The sequence below is a fragment of the Pteropus alecto genome, unplaced genomic scaffold (assembly GCF_000325575.1).
Source record: "Pteropus alecto unplaced genomic scaffold, ASM32557v1 scaffold7, whole genome shotgun sequence".
Taxonomy (NCBI): domain Eukaryota; kingdom Metazoa; phylum Chordata; class Mammalia; order Chiroptera; family Pteropodidae; genus Pteropus; species Pteropus alecto.
This window is the reverse complement of record NW_006494614.1, coordinates 38,325,194-38,350,860: the sequence shown is the minus strand read 5'-3', so window position 1 is coordinate 38,350,860 and position 25,667 is coordinate 38,325,194. Positions and strand designations below refer to the sequence as shown.

The window sequence follows — 25,667 nt, the reverse complement described above, 5'->3', positions numbered from 1 at the left end:
TTATACCTATATATAATTAATATAAAAGAAACACAATATCAAGACCAATAAGAATAAATAGACTGGTTATGACCGAGAATTAATTTTTAATTTGAGCTTTCTGAAAGCCAAAAAAAAAAAAAAAGACCCACATAAGTTACATAATTTTCCTAGTGTGAAAAATACTGGTTCACCAGAGTAAACAAAGTTTTCTTGGTCCTATGTTGTAAAAGAAATGTATTATATGAACCTTGGGGAACAGTGAATAACATGTATCCTACAACAAATGCAGAAACAGTTTTCATGTGGCAAAGCCTGCAATTAAACTTTCTTAAAGCCCAAGTTTATGATATAAAAACATAACTTCATTAGGATTCTACAACAAGCTGGCTAAATTAAGCCTCTCTTCCAACTTCCACGGCACGTGTGCCATCTAGGTCTACGTGTTTTTAGAAGAGCTCCTTCCTTCTTTGAGCTAGAGACAAGTCACAGGCTTGGGTGGTGAGGAGGGGAATGAAGAATGAGGAAGGGAACCAGTGTGTACCAAGGTATAGTATTGTGCCACCTTCTCTACCCGTTTCACCTCATTTAATCACATAACAAACCTATAAAGAAGGTATGGCTAACTCATTTTATGAAAGAAGGAACTGAGATTCAGAGACGTTAAGCTGACCAGGATCACATAGTTAGGTTGCAATTGAGGCAGGATTTAGACCCCATCACTTCTGAATCCAAAGCCCTTTCACTGGGCTCTTCTGTTGCCTGGTAAGTGCCCATGTGACGTCTAGAGCTGTGTAAGATATTACAGGATACAGAAGAATGCTCTACTGCCTTCAAATTATTTATATTCATCCAGCTGAAATGTAAGACTAGACTATCACGAGGCAGTATACTCTATGTATATATAATAAACTAAATAATTTGGAGTTAATAATAGCTACATTGGGAGGGGCGAGTGTAGGCTTTGAACAAAGTACAAGATGTGATATTTCACCATGTTTGATGGAAAATTTTCACTATGTTATGTATCTGATCACTGGAACTCTCCCTCTAAACACTGATAGAGATCAAATTGTATTTGTGTTTAAAATGATGGTTATGCTGTATCCTACAACATTCTCAGCAAAATATAACATTATCGAAATATTACCAGAAACTGACCAAACTTAAAAAGGTAAACTACACATGTTCTGTTTCTATATATCCATTCTGCTTAAAAAGTAGGAGTGTATGCATTAACACTGTCTGCATAAAATTATAAGTAAATAGCTAATCATGAAATATAGCAGCATGCTAATAACCCCACTCTCATAGAGTAAATATCACACAATGTTACTGAAATTGGCACTCAGCTCATCTATATCACACTGATCTCACCCACTGAGCTAAATGTCAGGCCTGCTGTGAAGGCTACCTGGTGGAGTTTGAAAGTTCACATCCAAACTCTCTGATTTTCTCTGATTATTTTTAAGTTGGTCAAGAATTTCAGGACTACCAAACTGAGATCAAAATAGAAGAAGCCAAGAAAGACAGGGTGAAGCCCATGCCATTTCAGCTGGTAAGAGCAAATCATCACCAGCAGCAGCAGCAGCAGCAGGCTTATTATTTTCTCGCTCCACCTCTGAAACCACTTCTGAAATAGGAAAGTTCTTAAGCAGTAGAACCTATATTAAGCAGTGGAACTCAATCACTTCTGAAATAGGAAAGTTCTTAAGCAGTAGAACTCAACTGTCATCCTTGATTTATGGATCCTTTGAAATTTGAAATAATTGAAAATTATCTCATTACGACCAGGGCTCCTGTGATGGCTGTGTCTTTGGTAGACTTCTTCAGGGCTCCTGGCCCAGGAATAGAACAGAGGATAAAATCCAGACTGCCCTCCATCTTTCGAGCCACCCACAACTGCTCAGGGCTTCATCCGCCCCTTCAGCCCAAAGGAAAGGGCATGGTTTTTTCAAATTCACCTAACTTTCTCCAAGTAGTATACCTTAAGACTGCTTCTGAAGTATGGCGGCATATTCTAAAAATTCACGGAGTCACTCTATAGGCTAGTAGTAACTCTGATGCAAACCATATAAAGTAGCTTCCGAGTACTTTCATTTTTCCAAAAAGCAAAAAGAGGTCCACGTCCCTCTTTAATATCATCTCAGACTAACTGAAACACAGCAGTGGTTTTTTCCCTGAGTGCCATCAAGAATACATGCTCACCCACTCTTTGGCACAGAAACCAGCTCTACATGCTTTGGGCTTAATTCTTTCCACTGCCTCAATTATTTTCAGGTGGTTAAGTGCGGCATTTAGAGAGGCTTGTCAGGCTCTTGAGCCTCAGGAGTCACTTAGTTCTAGAGAGAAGCAAGACACCAAATATGCCTCTGGAACATTTTAGTCACTTCAAGAAAGGTTAAGGTTCCAGGAATGTCCTACAGCAGCTTTCAAATCTGCCCCATGCTGGGCCTCTCATCTGGCAGGTGTCCCCAAGTGATTAGCTGGTGACTAATTATGGTTCCCAGTCATTGTCCAGAGAAAAGAGAAAACAGGACTTACTTGCTGAGTACAATGATATACCCTGTTTTTTAAATAAGATAGACGTTCTGTAAAACAACAAACATCTGTAAATGTCATTTCTAACTATGAAAATAGAATAACACAAAAGAAACAGTGAAACTTCTAAGTATTCCTTGAATATCTTGTGTGTAAATTTGACTGTTATCTGCTTTAATATTTAAAACGAATGCTTGGTTATCATTTCCCCACCCTCAGGTCACAAAAGTTCACTTCACTTATATTATTTTCAACCTATATTCAGCGACACTTAAACTGCAGTAAGTTATTATCTGCTTGCTCATCCTTTGCTGCATATCCTTAGCATGAATTTTTCAACCAGCCTTAAATCATCTCCATCACATTTCCTAAAGTTTTCCAAAGCACAGGGTTTCAGCTTTCCTTGCTGCCCTTTTTCTTTTCTTGCCTCTCCCTTTTCTTCTTTAACAGTAATTATGGAAACAAATGTGCTTAAGATACTTCTAATTTTTTCCTCACTTGGCTTACTGAACAGGTCAGTCACCTCTGAAAAATTTAAACACCGCGTGAATATAAATGGACATATAATAAGTTTACTCATATGAGTATTCTATCTTAACTACAAGAGTGGCTTGGGCTCAGTGCATTTATGTTTAGCTTGAGTCTTGCTATAGATCGCCTGAGTTCTCTTTGCCTTACGTTCTTTTACTTGAAAGTTCATGCTGATGGATAGCCAATTTTATTTCTAGATCTGTCTTCCACAGAATTGAGAGATGGCGAGGTACGAGAAATAATGAACTAGACTTAAAAGTCAAGAGGCCTCACTCTACTCGTTGCTACATCTCTAATCAGCTGATCCTGGCAAATTCATCCTTCTGTGTCTTAATTTAATCACTATTAAAGCGGAAGTTCAATTCAGTCTTGATTAAGTACCTACTGTGTGTCAGTCCCCATGTAAGGTGCTGGAAACAAAAAAAGAGTAATACAAATTTTGTATGTCATTCCTTCAAAGATGTCAGAGTCTGGAGAGAAAAAAATGCAAATGAAGAGAAATAAAATGTTTTACAATAATGCTCCCTGGAGTGAAGAAAAACACGTGCCTGAAACAGTCAACTATCTCCCTGATTGCGTGGGTGTGTCTCTGGACCCAGACCATATCATTAGTCGGGAAGGAGGAGAGGGGGTGAGTAGCACAAGCAGTGACAGCAGGTCAAGGCCAGAAGCTTTAAACTGTAGACACTCAAAGAAGGGGACTCAGAAACTGCCAGAGTTTGGCTTGGGAAGGCGCACAGGTAGTATCCATACAAAGTGCTCAACCTGGCTCCAAAGTGTCCGTTATTTCCAATAAATACAAGCATCTCATTACAGGAAAAATATATTTAATCACTCTATGCCATTGTCATTGCAGATTTCGGTGATGCATTCATTCTTCTTTTTGAACATGGGAGGCAGGTGGGTGCATTTTTATATATTTTACAGGTCCACGACCTGCTGTTTAAAACTCATGGAGCCTGATATGTTTGGGATTCAGAATTTGGGGATCTAGAAATGCAATGTGGTACATTTGTCTCATATCATGTAATGCTCCAGTAAGGCCTGGGGCAGCCCATGGCAGTTAAAGACAGAACTATTTCTGCAGAGAGGAAGGTGTATATTCATACTATAGAGAGTTTCTCATTGGTGAAGGTTAGATTTTGAATGAATAGGTCAAATAAGGTTTTGTCTCAAAACAAATTATGAAGAAAGTCTCAGTTATCAGAGCTTTTCAGTTTTCAGTACTGCTGATAAGAGATTGTAGATCTGCAGTGGTAAAGCACAAAATGCAAGTTCATATTTCCCTGCACACTAAAGTGGAGGCAAATCCTCTGTGAGGAATAATGTAAACATCATAAGTCATCAGATATAACTTTGAAAATCCTTGAGGGTGCCCTCATGATGTTGCCAGGGTGAGACTAGATCAGTGCTTCCTCGGCTGAGCTCTAGAAGAAGGAACTGGTTATATTTCATGGCCACATTGAATGAAAAAAATACATCATTGAACATGAGAATCACTCCAGCCACTCTCAAAGTATTGGGATGATCCATTTATGAGAAGCACAAAGCCTAAGAGAGTGGCAGAGTTAGGTCTCTTATCTTATGCTCATTCTGGTGGAATATGTTCTTTAATGGTTGGCAGAAACGTCCCCTTACTGAAAACAAAAAAGCAAAACAAAACCTAACAAAAAAAACAAGAAAATCTTGTTCATATTTGTGTGTATATGTATACTTGCATGTTTATGTATATGTCTGTGTATTAAGGCAGTGAGTAATAGCTGAAAAGATATATTAGATGCCCTTTTGATTTAGCATCACTGCGAGCATTTATTATGTTCATTTGTTTGCTTATTTTGAATTGTTTTCTCTTGTAGACTTTAAATTCAGTGAGTTTATGCTATCTGGTTCACACTGTATACCCAGAGCAAGGTACCATACCTGTTTTCAATAAATATTTATATATCAAGAAAAAGTATTGTGTAATGTTTACAAGCCCAGACTCTGTAGCTTGGCAGACAAGGTTTGAATTCCTGCTCTGCTACTATTAGCTGTGAGACCATGGACAACCTTCTTGTGCTTCAGTGTCCTTATATGAAAAATAGGGATAATCGTACTTTTCGTATCAACATAAATGGACTAATCGATACTCTAACAACAAACTCCCAAACCCCAGTGGCTTAAATCAATAAAGATTTTTTGGTTTTTTTTTTCTTGTCACATTGCATGTTCACCATAGGTTGGTCAGGATTCTCTGTGTAATCCTTGTCTTCATGACCCAACTGTCTGAGCAGGCACTACCTGGCACAAAGCCAGTTGCCCTGGCAGTGTGGAAAGAACATTCTTCAGGGGCAAACATTGATAATTAAATGCTTGGCCTGAGAGTGACACAGGTCACTTCTGCTTACACGTTGTGCAGAATTAGCCAGAGAGGTCCAGGGAACACAGCCTTGCCATTGTGCGCAGGAGGTAGAGAGGCAGAAAGATACGACCTCATAGGGTTAGCATGGTGATTAAAAGACTTAATGTCCATAAAACATTTGGAAGAGCACCCCACACCTTGCTACATGCTACATAAGTGTTTGCTGCTGTAATTATTATCATTATTAATAAATTCATATTTTTGGAGGCCATTATAAAGTTACCTTTCAGGCTTCTTTTTTTTAATTGTATTTGGCTAATGTTTCACGGTGGTTGTTTCACTGTTTTTCGTTAGCTATCAATGAGTGCCAAAGTCCCATCGAGCAGACCCTTACATATCTTCAGCACAGACAGAGGTCAGCCCACAGGATGTCCCTCCAGCCTCACCTGTCTCAAGATGACCTTTGTGGCCCAGCTGGATATAGAAAGATAAACCCAGGGGAGCATGCCAAGAGGAAATGAACCCTAGTAACTTTTAGGTGTTGCGTGCTGTGAACATCCTAGCTCTTAAATATGTTTCACACAAAAATATCTATGCTTCAAGCTGGAGCATGCAAACAGCAATCTGCATTTATTGGTTTCAAATGCCAATTTCCTCCAGCTCTTGGTTCTCTTTGCATTATATAAACAAATCTCAACCATCTGGACCCCCAACAAGCCACACTAAAAGTATGTGCTCACGGCTTGCAAAAGCATCAAATCAAAATATGATCTCACAGAATTCTGCCTAATGGAAAAGAAGTGAACACCATGGCCCTCCCAAAGCAGAGATGAGCCTATCAGAGTATTTCACTTTGATAAACACGAACATATATAACCAGAAGATCATAACCTGTGGTGTTACCTTTATTAAGAGTAGTCTAATTCAGTACCTTCCAAACTAACTCAAAAAAGGAAGAGCTTAGAAACAGTGTCTCAGACAAGTGGGAAAATAGAGAAGAGATTGCTACAGTACTCATTCATGATAGAATGCAAAACCTTTAATTCCTATCCTGCTAAGGAAGTTAAAATGTATGCATTATAATATTGCAAGAAACAAGCTAAACTCTAGCCCATCAATATTAAGAAACAATGAATCGAAAGTAGAAAGTAGATTGTGCCAAAAAAGAAAGGACTCTGCCAGAACAAGTTAAATACGTTACCACTTAACCCACCTGGACCTCTGAAATGAATACTAAGCATCATTTCTGATGTCTTATCTCCCTGATATAATTCCAGGCTGCTGAAGGCATCTTCTCAAAGCCAAATATTTTAGACAATCACCATGGCCAGCCCTGACCGCAGGCAAGTACAACTGCTAAAAAGGATTCTTGCTTTTTTTCCCCCTCTGCCTAAAAATATCTCCCCACCAATTTAGCGCAGTCCCCAAAATGTCCACCCTATGAGAAAGATTACTATCATCAGCCTTCATGGCTCAGATTCATGAACTTTGAATGTTATAGTAAGAATATCCTGAGAGAATGGTGTATAAGACCATGAGTTTTATTAACACAGTAAAAAAATGGAAGCAAAGAGAATAGAAAGGCCTATAACTTGAAGAGAAACACGTGGCAGTGAAAAGGAGGAACCATTGAGACTCCCTAAACAATTTTTTTTTTTCTATAGTTTCAGTGATCATGCTTCCTGGCTACTGTCAACTCATCTGATGATCATGCTTTGTCACCCTCGAACCATGCATATACAATTAAATCTAAACAGAACCTACATCAAATTATTTGATATCCTAGAGACTCTCCACACATGGAGGCTACAAAATCACACCAAGGTAGAAGACTTTCTGTCTGATTTAGTAAATTTAATTATGTAGACATTGTCTAATTATAAAATTGACCTTCTTGGCCCAAAACGTGATCTAAATAACTTGAACCTGGTTCCATTCAACTACATCCATCTTCTTGATTTCCTCTCAAAATTTTATCAAGATCAGTTAAAAACCAAATGCCACTTGACAAGATGTAATGCATCCAAATTAAATGAGAATATTATGTAATCCATTATTTAATCACAGATCAAAATATCAAAACAGATGTGGGCAAATTCCCACGAACCCTCCCAAGCCTCTGTCTTTTTTCATAAGCAATTCTGGTTCAGTTGATCAGCCATACTTGAGCAGCTTTCCTGAATGAGATTAGCTCTTTCCTAGGTCTTTTTGTTTTAATCTACTGGGAAATATTTAATCAGGAAAGAATCAAAATCCCCATTAAACCTCTAGAGAAAATCCTTCTGATTGTTGATATTTAGATAAGTAGATGATAAAATGAGAAAACATGGAAACTTATTTCATAGTTAATGTCAGGTAGATTTCAGGAGAAATTACTTGCTCTGTTTACATTATAATCTCTGTTATAACCTGATTATAATCCAAGTGCAAAAGTCTCAGTTCCTGTTAGACAGGCTATGTGCTATTTGCTTACTTCAAAATAGCCAGTGACCATAGCACTGGAGGTTCTAATCACATATAAGTCCTTGGATTTCAAGCTATTTTTAGCCTATTTTTTTAATTGTTCAACTCCAAAACAATATTATTATAAAACTCTTTCTTTAAATGGCTTAAAATCATTCCTAATCCTCTGGGCTATCAGAATTGCTTACAAAACCAATAAAATCCAGAAAAAAATATTTCCAGTAATCATTTTCAAACAATGAAGTTTGGACTTTATCAATTGGCAAAAATAGCCCAAGCTTGTGAAACAGCAATCAGAAATCCTACTCTAACATCTCACACAGAGCCACATATTTTAGTTTTTAGAAAAATGTTGGCCATGTTTTACAACATAGTATTATAATGAATATTCACAATTAGAAATCCATGTCCACAAGAGAAGGTTTGATCCATTTAGATATCCCACTTAAAAGGTCAGAGGAATCTAAAATGAAAGATCTCCAAATAGAATATTTACTCTGTTTCCAAGAATATTTACACTAAATCAAGTTTGTCTGTTAAAATGGGAAGTTTCATTTGGAAAATGCTTATAGACAACCTCATTGTCCAATCATTTCAAATCAAGGAATTAACCACTTTCAAATTCTTACAACACACACATAACAATTCCACCCACTGTAGCACCAATGGGCAAAGCAAGACTCAGAGGGCCAACCAACATACCTTTAAACTGCTGCAGTACTTGGATTACAGCTATTTTTAGAGTACTCATCAAACTGCAGGAGGGGTAGGGATGAAAGAGAGCGTGTGCTGTTTTGAGAAAGGCAAATTATGTTTTTGGCAAAACAGGGGAAAATAATTTCTCTCTCTCTCTCTCTCTCTCTCTCTCTCTCTCTGACATCTGCTTCATAGCTCAAAGGATATCTCCTTGCAATCACTATTCCTCACACCACTTGTTTTGTTAGATAGACCTACGAGTCACAGATGACGAGATCTCATCTCATCTCAACACAGTCTCATCAACAACCTCCAAACTTGGCTGATAATAGAAAAGGTTTTTCTCCTCCTTCTCTCATGCCAAGAATAAAGCTAGATAAACATTTTCAAAATATTCAAAACATCAACCACAAATGAGCCATGGAAATATTTTGGGATAATGCCACAGTCTCCCATGTTTCAGGAGCAGGAAAGTCTTATTACCTTGCTCTCTTCTCCTTCAAACACTGATTGGTGAACGTTGCATGCAAACAACGAGTTGGGGAGGTCGTTGAAGTCAGTGATTGCTTGAAAAGCTTCCTCCGCAAAACACCGAGTTACAGCCCAGTCTCTGTCTATGCAGCAGAGCAAGAAAAGTCCTCCATCTTCTGGGATGTACCCTTGCTGCCCAGGGCTCCTCATTCCAATGAAATAAGATTCTCCCCTCATTCCTGAGGATGCAAAGATGGACATGTGTTAGAATAGCACTCGATCCCTTAAAACTTGGTGTTTAGCTCACAGTTCTACGGTGTCTGGAGCATAGCAGAGGAGTACGATTAGCAGAAGAAGCAGGGGCTATTAGATGGGGGAAGACTTGGCAAGTTCACATTATCCCCTTGATCTCTGAGACACAATTTCCCATGCAGTCCTGCTTCTGGGCAAGAATCTAGTCAGTGTTATTGTCAAAAACCTCCCACTTAACCAGGATAAGAGTTGGAGGCCGAGGGCTCTAGCCTAACTTCCCAGAATTGACTAGAATTGAGACCCAGGAAAGTTATATAAGTTATCTGAGCCTTTGCTTCCTTACGACAATCAAATGGACTCAAACAAAAATGCATGTGGGAAAGTGCTAAGTTACATGATGAATTACATAACACCACCACCACCACCACTGCTGCCACCACCACCATTACCAATGCCTATTCTTTATTGAGTTCCAGGAACTGCTCTAAATGAGTTACATCCATTAACTAAACTACTTAATTTCCACAATAGTCGATGAGATGGGTACCAATACTATTTCCATTTTACACAAAGAAAAACTTAGGAACAAAGCAAGTAAGTAACTTTTAGAAGGTCAATGATAAAGTGGCAGGACTAGGATTCAAACTCAGGGAGTTTGGCACCAGAGCTCATGCTCCTATACCACAGAAATGAAGCAGATCAAAATTAATACAAGTCTATACTAAGGAAGTACAATCTCCTTCATTTCCACCTGAATCCTGATTATGGTAACTCTAATAGATCACAGTTTATCCACAATGAGGACACACACACACACACACACACACACATCTTTTGCATGGGATGATTAGTCTTAATAATTTGTGAATCTTGGATCTTGAAAATCAGTACTATTTGGCTGATTCATAATATATAGATTCCCCTCCTTCATCGTCCCCATTAGGAAACTTTCCAGTATTAATCTCATCTAGCTGTGTTGCATCATTCTATTATTTCCTCACCTCTTAGATTCAAAATTCTACCCAACTGCAACCAGTTGGAGAGGTTTTCCATTTTTTGATACTGGTACATAATTTAGTACATTTTGTCTGTCTCCCCCGCATACTTCTTTTATATCTATTTTCATGCCTTTCATTATATTATGTTCAAACCTCAATTATTAGAGGCCCAGAAGGTCAAATACCTTGCCCAAGGGTATACAGGTTAAGATTGACTGACAGTTATGACATGGCTACTGGACATCTGTAAGCTCCATTTTCCCCAATCCCAGCACTGCAAAACCTCAGAGCAAAGAACAGAAAGGTGGGTACCACGGAATGTCACTTAGCCCTCATGAAGTTTAAACACAAAGTCTGGATCCCCAGACAAATATAAGTTTCTGCTTACATCTCTCTTGAATTCAGAATGTCTCATGATGATAAGGTTATGTGTTTTATTTTTATTTTTCCTGGAAACAAAACCCAAATAGTATCCTGAGAAGTAGTATATGATGGTAATATAAATAACGCATTACATATAAAATCTTAGGCATGGCTGGGACAAAAGCCAAAAATTAAAGAATTTGAGATTATAACTCTAAAATCAGATTGTGGTAATCGTGGTAAACAAAAATCTTATTCTATGTAAAATATAAGAGAACCATTCCTATATCTAAAGTTCTTAAAACTCTAATTAATGCAACATTTTCTGTATTGGAATCAACAAAATATTTATTTTAAATAAAAATATGGTATATATTTTAAGCTTTGTTTTATTCTATAATTAATCCAAAATATATGAATATTTTTAATTGAAGGAAAAACTTCAATGAAATACTAATACGAATTTATTTTCTTTTATTTCAATTATACAGTTGCTTTAGATATTTTAGTGTAACATGCATAATAGCCATCATTTATTATTAGAGTACCAATTATTTTAATAGTAGAAATAATTGCTAAGAGCATTAAAATGGTATTATTTGGATTAATGGATTATAGGAAAACCTTTTGATAATGAAGTCATAATCATCCAGTAGCATGAAATATAGATATGAAGTGTCAATTCTGATCTTATTCTTAATCCTGTCCTTCTTATTTAAAAATGTTTAAATTAATCAAAAAAGATCCCAAAATGTTCTTAAATGGATCTGAGAATGTTTCAATTATTCTTTTTCCAAAAAGAATTAAAATCTATTGCTGAACTAATTAATTAAATAAACCAAATAATAAGCCTCACTCGGGACTCATTTTAATCTACTCAAATGGCCTTAACTTCTGTTCTAAACTGTAACAATAGGATTAGCTTCATGAGACTTTATTTTAAGCTCATTACTTTCAGTAGAGATTTAAAAGGTGAATGCATTTTTGGCAAACAACCTATTCTACTTTCTTTGCAGAAATATTTTAGAATTCAGAGCTTTGAACAAAGGATACCTGATTTCTCTTTCCAGTTTCATTACTGACTCACCTCATAATTTGGAAAAGTCAAATGATCATTATATGACTCAGTTTATCATTATAAAACTGGAACAAAAACATCTATTCTGCCTCCCACGGTAGAGTAGGAAGAGGCTGAGGAATGAACTAGGAATGAAAGAAGTGATCAAAATCAGTATTAACCACTACATAAAAGGACATGTAATAAGAAATACTATAAAAAGACATCATTACGATAATCTTGGAGCAAAACTATTATGCTTTCGTATTACCACTAACTTTTAGTAAACCCCAATATATAGAGAAAGAAAGGGAAACTCTGAAGATTAAAAGAACTCTCTAATAAAGAAATGTGAAGGTCCTGCAGCCGAAAATAGTTTATCTTTTTAACTTCAAAACTCTTAACAACTGTAAACATCTTTGAGGCAACAATTGCATAAGAAAATTTGCATGTGTTGTCCTTATTTCTAAATCTGAGGTTGGTTATCCAAGAGAGAACAGCTGTCTTCAGCTCGAGGCAACTCTCCGGGGAAAGCTTCCCAACCTCTCCCAGGGCCTATCCTTCTTTTGCACCTGAGTGTCCTGCCCCGCCTTCACTCATGGATCATCCTGCACTGTAATGACTGCTTTATTGGTCTGTATTTCCAGTCAGATTGGTATTTTTTGAGGGCAGAAACAGCTGTCTTCATCAGTGTGATACATTATATTTCATCTTCAGCCTGGTACAGATAGGAAGCCTTCATAATGATGTTTGAATTAATGAATTATGAAAAAAGGAGTCACTTTCAGGAAATAACAGACCAGCAAGAGAGTTATAATGGACAATTTAAAATATAAACACTAATAACATACCATTTATTTCAAATTTATATACTAATAATGAAAACTACCCATTCGTTTCAATTTAAGGTTTGATTTATATAATTTTATAAATCAAAGATTGCAATCATTACTCAAAGGATTCCTCTAGCTAAAATTAAAAAAAGAAAATCTGCAGACTATAATTGAAATAATTATGTTTTTTGATTATATGAGTTCACTGAAGAAAAAGATGGAAAAAAAAGAGAAAGTTATAAAAAAAAAAGGAAAATAAAAGTAAACCATAATCATCCTATACAGAGAAAATTGCTAATATTTGGGTACATTTATTACTTGTGCTTTTTTCATATGTAATTTTTTAAATGAGATTGAGATCCTGCTGTTTAGTATTCTACTTCTTTCTGAAAACACTAATATAATCAAGAATGAACTATTTTTATTTTTAAATGAGATTGAGATCCTGCTGTTTAGTATTCCACTTCTTTCTGAAAACACTAATATAATCAAGAGCAGTTCCCTGCATCATTATATATCCTTTGAAAACATTTATTTTAATAGCCATTGATTTTATGTGATAGTGAAGCTAGTATGAGCATCTAGCTGCAAGTTCTCTGCATCATTATATATCCTTGAAAACATTTATTTTAATAGCCACATAGTAACCCAGTGTATGGATCTGTCATATTTATTTAACCACTCTTCTGTCGTTTGACATGTGGAAAGCATAAATTTCCACCATCACATGCATTGAGAAAAGGAAAACCACTATCCACTCTTAAAATATAAAGCCTCCCCCGGGAGAACCTCAAAACTTCTTTAGATACAGAGAGGAGACATCTTTATGAAATATTGGAAAGATCTCTGGTGGCATACTTGGGTTCTAGTCCTTCTGTAAAAGACAAGCCTTCGGAGCTATGGTTTTCTTGTCAGCAAAATGGAGAAACACTATGGCCTTGTCTAGTGTGACCATCAAATGAAATGAAGCAAGCGAATGTCTTTTAAAGCCTCCAAAATGATATCTGAATTAAAATTATTCATTACCATGTATTGGCTCATCAAGAACGAGTCGATAGAAATCTGGTACTACACAGGTGGTTGCCATCTACTACTGTCAACGGTGTAAACAAGTTTCAAACAAGTTTCAAACAGTGAAGACTGTCCATAAGGGTCAAGCCCATATAATTAAAATGAGAAAAAAGTAGAGATCAATATTTGGTCAGAGCTAGGTTGAAAGAACCCATTAGAAGGGAAAGATATTCCTAAGGAAAAAGAGAATAATTAACATAAAAAACAAATACTCCTGTCTCTGCCGTAAACATCACCAACAACAGAATAGTTTATTTAAATATTACAAAGTTAGTAGCAATAAGAATATAAATGATTGAACTTGTCTGTCTTTAACAGAGGAGGAAGCCTGGAGAGAGGAAGATTTTCAACTTTGTTACTTTGCTATAATGGGAAAATGATTTCATCCAAGATTCTCAGATAACCTGACAGCACTTATCAGAAGTTAAAAAAAAAAAACAAAAACCTTAAAATGGTGACAGTATGGTTCTTACTGTGAAGACTAGCCATCTGAAACTTAAAGATGCGTGTTTAGCATCAAAGAAGAAGCAACTGAATGTTCATTGCATAAATAAGTGAATAAATTCTCTTTTGAAATAAATTTGGATTATCTAGACATTACTGGATTTCCGCACAGGAATTAATCTTTCCAAAACTCACTACTTTCATTCCTAACATTTATGTGGTACAATTAAATCCAGAGGCATCTGATTCTCTTGGATATCATTATTGTCCCAGCATTAACAATATGCATGAGATTCAGATTTCTGAATTGAAAAATCCTAAAACATTACCCTTTCGAGGAATAAGATACAGCTCATGAGAATGAGGAACTATGCATTTGCTAATAGGCGTTCTGGTCTAGAAAGTCTAAAACTGTGTATAAAAGAAGGGAGGAATCACAAATAAGCCCATGAGGATGGCAGAGAGCCACGGCAAGACAAAATTGTAAACATCCATGGAGATGCTCATACTAGCTTCACTATCACATAAAATCACTCTGTTAATAACGTGATATGTGACCTGTAAAAATGGTTAATGCCACCTCGAAAGGGTGATAATCTCATCTTGAGTCCCCTCAACATGGAGAGAATATCAAGGCCAATTCTGAGTACCACCTACTACAGAAAAATTGCAATTTTTTTCTAAGAAGACTAGCCAGTCTTACTGAGGGGTCAAAACTCATGTCACCTAAGAAATAGGGGCATGGGAAGACATAGCATAGAGAAGAGAAGGAAAGAAGTCTTTAGTGAAATCGCAATTGCTCTCAAATTTTGAAAGAGGAAATAGAATTTTTGTGTATGGTGCTAAGAAACTAGAAATTTAACCAGGGAGGAGGAATTCAATTTAATAAAAGGAGCCATGGATCTTTTAACAATTCAGGTTAAAACAAATGTTCTGCCTCACATCTAAGTGAGCAACTTATATCAGTGACAGCCAAGCAGTAAGCTCCATAGAGCAATTCAGTCTGGAGGGATGTCACAGAGGAAATCTAAGAACCAGGAAGATGGTGGCTGGCATTTCCTTTAAGGTCCCTTCTCGCTTTGAGATTTTTATCTTTCCAATATTAGAAGAAAATACACAAGAAAAGAGACACCTGTCTAACTCTGGGCTTAAAGATGCTCTAGAAATGGAACTTATAACCTTTAACGAAAACTTCCTCCAGTGTTGAAATCTTTAATTTAATGCTCATAACATATCTGCCTATGTTTTTCATCTTCCAGGTTATTCAAACTAGAAAGTGAGGCTTTTTAAAAAATATGAAATAATAATCCACAAAGGGAAAAAAATGAGCAGGACATACAAAAAGCAACTTAAGTTTGAATTTATTTTTCCTTAGACAAAAAAGTGCTAAAGATCCAAGACATCTGCTTTTTTTTTTTTTCAATCTGCTTTTTAAATTAAGAACAGGGATCTAAAACTTTTTGCAACAAGGGCAACAAAATAGGAACAAATGTGCCTCAATCCATGTTATGACCAGCTGAGGAGAATAAATAAGAAAATAGGATAAATAGAAATGATTAACGAATAATTCATTCTGGCTTTAAGTTCATTTTGATTGGAAAACAGATAAATAGATTATAGGATATTAGTGTGGAGGAACTTAAAGAAGACAATGTCAGCTTGAATATTATTGGTAAAAACTAAGAATGCAATGTTGTATTAATAAGTAGTAGAGAAGAAATGCCTGTAGCTATTTTTAAGTTGAATATAAGCTTAAATGAATCCAGTTGAAAGTTTTAAACAATAGAAACCTCAACTTAAAGTTTTGCACTATTTAAAATTCCTTGAGCTCTAAAATTAAATGATTCTTTAATGATACCTGAGACAAAACGAGATTAGAAAAACGTTTTATATAAATAACAATAACAATGTTACAACTAAATTACATTATCAGCTTTCATTTTTTGTTCTGGCATTATAGGTGAGGTCCTTTTGTCACCTTTTGGTATTTTAATATTTAGACCCTCTTAGGGATAAGAGAGGCCTTCTGCTCATTTTTGTTCTTCTTACAAGGAGATTAAAGTATAATATTAGTAGCAAAAAGCCATCCCAACCATCCTGAGATACAAAGGAGAGAGATAGATATTCTTAGGCTGTGCTCCATGAAACCCATTAGAGCTTTTCCTGAAATATAATGGAACCTATTTAATTCAGCTGCAGAATTCTCACACCTGCTGAGCTGTGTGAACCTCATGCTATTCTTGATACCATTTGGGATCAGTCTTGAAAGAATAAAGAGCATGCAGTTTTCAACTCATGGGCTTCAAAGGAGATTATCCACATTCTTCATTCATGGCTCCCTTCAGGACACCTTCTGAAGCCTCAGTCCACCTTAAGCTCCCACAAGACAATATAACTCAATTAATTCAATTCCCCAAGGAAGCAGGGTCCTATGAATTTTTACAAAGTTAGGGAGGAAAAAAAGCAAGTTTCCATCATCTCCTTTTGTACTGGATTCTACAGCGGTGATGGGCCAACAAATTTGCCAATGGTAATGTCTCTAGCTGTGTAGGGTTTTAATGCCCATGATCTCCTAGGAGGATCTGCAAATCCTGTTTATCATTCCAATGGACAAAATAAAAAGGGAAAGAAGACCCTTAAATTTATCTGGGATCAGACAGGACAAGCAGGACATTTGTATTCCATTCCCACAAACCTAGCTGACCATCACGATAATGTGTTTCCAACAGGCTGGCTGCAAGAGAAGAGGGTCAGAGAGAGGAAACATTATTTTTACAAAGGGTATGAGGGTAAAGAGGTTGTTCTTAAAGACAGAAAAATACAAAGCATGACCAACAATGAAGCATAAATTCATTATATGAAATAAGCAATATTGGAGCACCCACCCAAAAGAGAAGAGCATTGGTCATTGTGTTAGTCAAGGTTCAGCCGGAAACAGATGGCATGCTCAAATCCAATAATTTGAAAAGGTTTAATAAAGGGATTGTTTACAAAGGTGTGAGCAGGGTGTAGGGAGACCACAAAGGATAGTGCAAAATCCTGGGCTAGCGCTATCCAGAGACCTAAAGAGGTGAGAGGAGGGGATGTGTTTCCAGAATGGAGTTTGCCACCCTAAACTATGCTTCTGAAGATATAGGTTACTATAAGATGGTTATTTCAAAACACAAAAGACTATGAAAAAACTTCGACCCTCTCCCTAACTGCCTAAGAGAATATACGTAGGGGACATGCTCCAGTAATGGACCTATCATCATAAATAACCACAGTTTAATATGAACTAGTGTGATAGACAGGGAGGAACCTATCAAGGCCCATTTGATCAAAGTCCTCTCTGTGTCTCAGCACATATTTGTTTACAAAACACTTGCTTTTCTATCTCCATGAAAATTACCATCCTGCCCTTTGAAATCCACACCCACCTCCCGCCACCCCCAACCTTTCTCCTTAGCTCAGGATGGCACATAAGCCCCAACTGCCCGATTCGTCCTCTGGTTCCATATTTTTTTGTCCTCTGGTTCCATATTCTTTTGAATTCTCCATATATGTATATACTTAATAAATTTGGTTAGTTTCTTCTATTAATCGGTCTCATGTCAATTTGATCACTAGAACCAGCCAGAAGAACTTAGAACTTAGAAGAGTAAAAGGAAAATTACTTTTCTTCCCTGTGAAGAGAGGCCCCCTAACTAACATTTATTTGAGGGATATACCCAATCCACAGTGGCACCACAAATATGGTGCCAGAGGAATAAATATCCTCACCTTGCTCTCCTTCTCTAATCTGTTGGCACTTCCTATTGGCTACACCCAACTGGAAACCAGAAGGCAAAGGAATTGCAATGGGGAGTGCATGGGTCAGTTTTAGGGACACATTACAGAATGGAAAAGGCTAGAGAGACGCTCTCTGGGATCAGCTAAAGAAACTTCACTTCCAACAGGGTAATAGTCTAGAAATGTCATAGGTTAATTTCAGTAGAACTTGATTTAAAAATTTAAACCTGAGTTATTTGTAAATTGACAACTCAAACCAGAGCCAGTATAATGTAGTCACAGATTCACCATTCCTGACTGTATTTTTAAGAACAAAAAAAATAGAAGCAGAATGAGTGGCTCTGTGTGGTACCCTATGCCTGGATCATTGTGGAACAAGTATTCTGGAGCCCAGTATGGAGGCAGAAGACCATCCTTTCATTTATTGCCAAAAGAAGCTTAAAGAAAACCCCAAACCTCTGGAAGAGCCAAGCAATTACATGGAAAATAACTTTTCACTGGAAGATGACACTTCAAAAGTGAGCAGCAAAGCAGGTGAAGGTTGCTATAGTAGCCAAGGTAAGATTATCCTGTCATCTTTCACCTTCTGCTGTCAGATGGGGCATCCAGTGCTTGGGAGAAACAGAGTGAAAAAGAAAAAGCGTAGGGAGTGAGACACACTGCACCTTTGAGGAAATTCCAGCCAAGAAAATTCAATTTCTTTCTAGTAAAAAAAGAAAAGCCCGACGAGAAGGCTTCCTGGAAGGATGGGGATGGGGCGAGAGGGGGGTGGGGGGGGCGAGTGGAGAGCTGATCAGAACTCATTAGGAGGCCAAGGAGGCAGGTTTCCCTCCTCCTGATAAAATTAGCAGATAATGATTGGCTTCATTTTAAGGTTTTTTTTTTAATGCAAGAGGGAAAGGAGGGAGGAAGAGTGAGAAAAAAATCCTTATCTTAGTGCCCAGCATACCGTATGCTACTGACTTTCTCAAATACAGCTAAATGTTCATGTAACTTCCATATTAAAAATCTTTCCACCACTCCCTAAGATCTATCGAATTCAATAAAAAACAGTTCTTCAGCCCAGCAAACCTGGACACCCACAAGAAGATGATAGTCTTCCAAATTTATCTACTCTCTCATTAGTGCTAAGAAAAAAGCTCAATCTCAGCATCAAGTTCCAGTTCTGTCAATAACGATAATAATCATAGCAGCAAACAATTATTGAGTGCTTCTTTTGTTCTAAGGGCTTTATCTGCATCAAACTTACAGACAGCTGTGTGGCCTCGACCAATTTGCTCAAGCTTCCCTCACTTCTAAGCTTTTCTCCTGCTGGCCCCGATCCCCATCAATCAACGTTCCACTCATTCTGAAAGCCGCTTCCTGGGCCGCTGCCTTCAGGCCCCACTCTGAGCACCACCTGCACCACCCTCACCCCTCTCCATTGTCCTGTGTTTGTCCTATCTCTCAGGACCCCTTTTTGCCTCTCTTTGTACTTTTCCTATTCTTACCTTCCACTCAATGTTGAGGGCAGGGGTTGGTTGTGTCTTCCCCACCTGTAGTTGCTAAACAGGGCCCTTTCTTGAACTGAATGGAATTCAAAGAATTCTAAATTTGATTCTTAGTTCCTGTTGTGTTAGGCCCAGGGTTTGACATAACTTTAAGATCATGTATTTAGCTTTCTAATACACATTTTCTGCTTCAGACTTAAAGTTTCACTTGCCATTCTCTTACCTTTCAGCACCATTTTCCAAATTAGATAAAAATGCCATCAGTGCTTAACCAGAGGCTCCAGCATACTTGACAAGAAGGCTCTCATCCCACCACGACCCCTCCAACACCAGCCAAGCATCCTTCACCCTGGGAGGGCTGCCCGCTACCTCCTTTCTGCTCTCCTGTCTGCACGTGTGTTCTTATTTACAACATTTGGCAAAGCGAACTCATTTATTGACATTTTTACATCTCCTCCCATATGTTGAGCATTCTTGTTTCTTCCTGTAATGGCTGGCAGCAAACACAGCTCCGGGTTCCATGGCATTGGCAAAACAAATGAAATCTAACACCACCAGCTTCTACCCAGAGCTATGGCTATTCTGTCTTTCTCTATTTCTCTCTCTCTCTCTCTCTGTCTCTCCCTCCCTCTCTGTCCCTCTTCCCTCTCACTCTCTCTCCCCTAATAGATGTCCCATAGCTTTATTCACCTTTGATTATTATTTTCTCAACGGAGTGACTTCCTGAATGCTAGATTTTCATTATCTTCTGCTGTATTAAATCCAGAAAGTTTCCCATTCTCATCCTTCCTTATTATTCATTCATTGCTAAGGGTAATTCACCAATTCACTCCTGAGCTAATAGTCTGTCACTGCCCTGACTGCTTCAGGTCACTTTTAAAATCCTTCCCTTTTTTTATAGCCTTTGGTTGAAGTTGTTCCTTTCTTTCTCTTTCTCTTCTTTCCCTCTTCCTCTCCCACACTCGCTCTTTTAAGCTTACAGTCACAACATCTGTAGGGCTCCTAAAGCAGAAAATGCTGACTGGACTTCTACACTGCAAAGCAGAGCATCTTTCCTCCTCTCCAACGGAGCTTCCTGCCCTCAGCCTGTTCAACCAAGGGCCCCAACCGAGAAGCTGACACTGGCTGGGCAGTTTTCCTCCACATTGTCAGGAAGTCACAATTCAGGATGATCCATAATTAGTCCCCCACTTCTGGTGCCATGTGTTGTTTACAAGAAAGAGCTGACCCAGATTCTAGCTTAGGAAGGGAAAAAAAAAAAAAAAACTGAAACCTTTATTAAAGTCTTTTCTGGCCTGCTGCAATTGGGACCAGTTATTCTGAGGGGCCAATTCTCCTTATCTTTCACTGTTCCAGCAACCGATCAAGGGCCAGGCTTACAAGGATAGAACGTGTTTCTGAGGAAGAACTACTGAGCCAGTGGAGAAAACAAGTAGGAGCAGCCAAGTGAGTGTAATCACATATATACCTTTAAGAAGTGGTGCCATCCCTTCCTGCACATTGTGAGGCCTCTACGCTGACTTATGCCAAAGACCACGCTTGAAATGAAGCAGGAGGTTGATGTCCAAAAGATCAGATGGAAACACTTGTAACTCTAATGAACCGAACCATGACAATCATGGCGGACCCATCACTGTAATCTTGCAGACTCCTGACAACTACAAACGGAACAGAATGAGGAACCTGTTCGACATTTCACATGACATTGGAAGCTCTTCACATCAGAAAAGAAAACTAGGGTCCCGTCACCTTCCTGCTCTTCTAACCAATCCCAGCACCATTCTATATGTTTAACTGGAAAAGCAGCCAACAAAATTGAAGATTTGTATTAAAGGGAAGCAAAGTTTTGCCACCCTGAAGCTGCCTTTTTGGGATACTGATCTTTAAGTTTTTTTATTAAGAAATACAATGCAGAAAGAAACTTTGGCCCTTCTCTTTTTTTCTCCCCAAGAGATTCAGACAGAAAAACCTGCTTCAGGAAGGAAATCTTAGGATGTTAGCCTTCGCCTAATTTAAATTAAGTATGGTATATAAGAAGGCTTCAGGCTGGGGCCCTGTTAGCTAGATATCCCCTGTGTCCCATTATTTGTGAGTTGCCTAGCAAGAATTTTCCTGCCATATGTGTTCTGGTCTTCCTCAGGTACCTGTAAATGGCCCATTCTCACCTCAGAAATCGAATACCCCATCGCCTCTCCTTTGTTCTTTGTCCAAAAACGTCATAAACACCCAAGGTTGCAAACTGTCTTTGGAATTCTAATGCATATGTGAATTCCCCATGCATATGTATTAAAATTTGATTCTCTCCTGTTAACCTGTCTCTGTTAATTTGATTATTAGCACAGCTAGAAGAACTTAGAAGCTTGGAGGAAAAGTTTTTTTTTTTTTCAGCCCCCATTTTATTAAGATGTCAAAATCAGTGCTCAACACTGGATTCCTAAAGCCTAATTCAGTACCAGGAATGGGGCCATATGAAAGATGAGAAGCATTCTTTTAAGGTAGCTTGTTTTTTTTTTGAGAGATTGTTGCTGTTTGTCTCTTTATATAGTTACCTAATAATTCTACCTTTCAGATGACAGTGTCTGTCACATAACAGATGCTCAAAAATATTCGTTATGTAAATCTAGAGTTCTCTATTTTCCTTCTCGCCACCAGTTTGCTTATTTCTCATCTCTGTTTCTTAAAACTAGTTTTATTATTGTCCTTCTTCCAAACAGAACCTTAATAGTCTTTTCGCTTATAATGTGCAATTACTTCAAAAAATAATTATATGAAACATTGAAAAACGTAGTAACCACTTGAGTCTTTAAAAAGGACCATCGCATGCATAATATGAAGGAAAAAGAGAAAGCGAGTCTAGTTGACTGCATAAACACGTTTGCCCTTGGCTTAGAAATGGGATGGGGAGGGAGGTCGGGGACGGGAGGGGGGAGTGACGTCTGTCCACAACATGCACAGCTCAGGTTTATTCCCTTCCTTCCTGGAGTTTTCATCCCTCGGCACCTTTAGGTGCAGTCATCCTTCACATATTCTACCAGTCTATTAAAACCTGTGTAGCGTGACTATAGCATAGGGCTTTTGTTGTTTTATGTAGGAACATCAGGAATGTGTCCTTGAGAAAGAAAGAAGGGGTGAGACATGTAGGTATCTAGGGGAAAGGCTTGTTTGGTAAGGAGACTGGCAGAAAAAAAAAAAAAGCTGGACAGATAGAGGAGCTTGGTATGTCTGGGGAAGGGCAAAGAGGCCTCTGTTGGTGAAGTATGGTGAGGAAGGGAGGGTAGTAAGAAATGAGTTCAGAGAGAAAACAGGAGGCCAGAAGCACCTTACAGGCTGTGGAGAGGACTTCGCTATTTACTCTGAGATGAGAAGCTATTGGAAGATTCTGAATAGAGGAGTTTCGCAAACTAACATGTTTTAAAATAATTGCTCTGGCCGCTATTTGGAAAATAGACCAAGACAGCAAGGACAGAAAAGGGGACCAATTAAGAAACCGTTGACAGTAATTCAGGCAGGAGGTGATGGTGATAGAGACCAGAGAGGTAGCAGTTGAAATAATGAGTAGTAATAGGGTTCTGGATATTTTTAACATACTAGCAGTATTTGCTGATGGACTGGATATAGAGTAATGCCAAGGTTTTGACTTGAGTACCTAGAATCACAAAGCTGCCATTTACTAAGATGGAGAAGACTATGGGAGGGACAGGTTTCAAAGGATGAAATCAGATGTTCAGTTTAAGACATGCTGAAGATTTCTATTTTTCATCTAAATGATGGGCAGTTGGTGCTAGGAGTCTGGAGTTCAGGGGAGAGGGGGATGTCATAGATGATACTTAAAGCCATGGGACTGGATGAAGGAGTTATATGCAAGAAAAGGTTCAAAGTCTGAGCCTTGGAGCACATCAGCATTTGACAGGAATAAAAACGGTAGTATCTCGCAGGTGTATTGTAAGGATTCAATGAGACAGTACACATAAATCACTTAAGAGAACCTTCTTCAACAATTAACAACCACACACACACACCTCTTACCACCTGCTAGTCCCTCCCTCTACCAGAGCCCCCATCCCGGGTCCCGGGGGTCTGGACCGGGCCGGTCTTCAGAGTGCTCAGTAAGGAGTGGGGTTGGGAAAGTTCTCCCCATGAAGGCTGCAGAAGGGAAAGTGCTCTGGCTTGCATTCCAACCTGGAATCTGGACATTTTCCCACAGCAGCCTAAACAGTTTCTAAGCTCTCCTAAACTGGAAATCCAGCACTTTATATCTCGAGTACATCATGCATATAATAGCCTTTTGGGCTAGCCTGAGGACCTGGTCATAATTTATGATGCTTCTATGAGAAAATATATTCTGAATTCCAAACAACCCAATAGAAACCTATCTTTAAGAGGAAAGAGATTGCCTCCTTACATAAAAGCGCACACGTATAAATTCTAAAGATGGATGTACAGGGACTTCCTTTTAACAGCAACGTTCTGCAACATACAGCTATATTTTAGATATCCAACCATGACAAAATCCAGAGATAGTCCCTTTGTAGCTCCTATGTTAGTTTAATCCTTGTCATATCTGTCTGTGACCCTCCCCATGTTATCCCCAGTGCTCAGCCAGGCAATAAATAGGTCATTGAAAAATTTTAACTCAAAGATAAATTTCCCATCTTGCTGAACTGTAATTGTTTAATCACCTTCTTCCCAATTAACCCTGCAAATGCTGGGCTGTGTCTGTCTTATTCAAATTGCATCTCTAGAGCTCAGCATAAGATCTGGCACCTAGTAGAGAATCACTAAAATTTCTTGAACAAATGGGGAACTCGAAACTCAATCTTGGTCCTCACCCACTCCAAGACACATAAGTCTCCTTGAAAGAAGAAATCCAGAGGATTCTTCCAAATGCGTTAGCTCAATTAATCTGAGAAGGAGGGTATAGGAGCACTGGGCCTCTTCTGCAGTAATAAGATACAGAGATTTGCACCCAAAGTCGAGCTCCTCAATGTGATTTTTGGAAGCCGAGAAAAGGAAACGTTTCATAGCATCAGTCTCAGGGCTGCCTGCGAGTACCGAGTTTATGTTTCAAATCTCCAGTTTTCCAGAAAATCATACCTTTTAGCTTAAATGACAATGTGATTTCCCTAGTCTCCACAGCCCTGAGCTCTTAGAAGTCATATTTTAGGACTGTTTGGTTAGCTACATACATGCATGCTTGTCTGTTTTTATAAACTATGTTTATTTTCTTTTTTAGAAACCATGTTTAAATATACATATACATTTATGTGTTCTCCCATTAATTTGCAAACTCCTAAAGCATATCCGTACTTTCTTCTCCTTTCTTTTGCTATATACCATGTCTTATGTTACACTATTTGCTACTCCTTGATGATCAATTATGACTTTACATTATAGCTTCTCAATAGCAAGGATCAAAAGATTATATTACACACATACACACCCTTATCTTAATACCTAGCAAAAAACAGGCATTCAACAAATGCCTAAAGAACTGAATTGTTTAACTGGCTGCCTGGACTATTTTTTCCTTCTCTTTATTCTTTTTAATGATAAACTATAAATTATAAATCACCAATAAAGTCTCAGAATTCTAATGGGCTAAACAACTCCGCTTAACCACCAGGAACCAAATGTTATAACAACAGAATATAAAATACGTCAATGGCAGTGCTAGCACAGTGTATGCTCAACCAGTTCATGGCCTCAGTAGTATTGTCACAGATGAAACCACAAATTGTTATATAAACTAAACTTGGGATTTTTTAAACCTGATACTTATAAGATCAATCACTGAAATATTTTAGTAGCAGATAATTAAAGACTGCTCGTTCCCATTCAGGTCTGAAAATTTTATTTAACATATCCATGGGGATTAAACCATTTTATTCTGTAATTTTATTCTTTTGGGGCACTTTTTACATTACTTTTCATGAAAAGAATGAGGATGAATTTGCAAAACAGATAATATTTAACGTTTTGAATATTACATATAAACTTGTATATTCTTCCTTTAAAATTATGTATTGAGAACCTACTGTGTGCAAACTACGTGATGCCTTTTAGATGATTCAGAGTTGGACCGAAAGACCCACTCTTGAGCAGGTAGTAGAGGAGAGGCATCATTATTATACCAGGGACACACAGGCCTGGGATGGAGGGAGCAGTGAAGCGAGCACCAAAAGAGATGAACAGGCAGTGCTCTGGGGATTCGAAAGAGGAAAAGATCCAGCTGGAGGGGGAAATTGGGAAATAATTCAGGAGCAGGGAGTACTGGAGAATAGACAGTGAGAAAATAGCAGACATTTAGAGAAAGGGTGGGCAGGGGGCAGAGAACACTCCAGGCTAAGGGAATTCTCGAGCCAATGC

General features: G+C 38.0%; 1 protein-coding gene across 2 annotated transcripts in view; it reads right to left on the bottom strand.

Moving 5' to 3' along the window:
* The window catches only part of RCAN2 (regulator of calcineurin 2), a 238,032-nt gene that overhangs the window by 190,696 nt on the left and 21,669 nt on the right, over window positions 1–25,667 (bottom strand). The window contains exon 2 of one of the 2 annotated variants that reach the window (XM_015600554.2): window positions 9,035–9,261. In XM_015600554.2, coding sequence (XP_015456040.1) covers window positions 9,035–9,259 — 225 coding nt within the window. In that variant the 5' untranslated portion in view covers window positions 9,260–9,261. Of the gene's footprint in view, window positions 1–9,034; window positions 9,265–25,667 lie in introns of those variants that run through there. The other variant, XM_015600555.1, reaches the window with a different exon arrangement.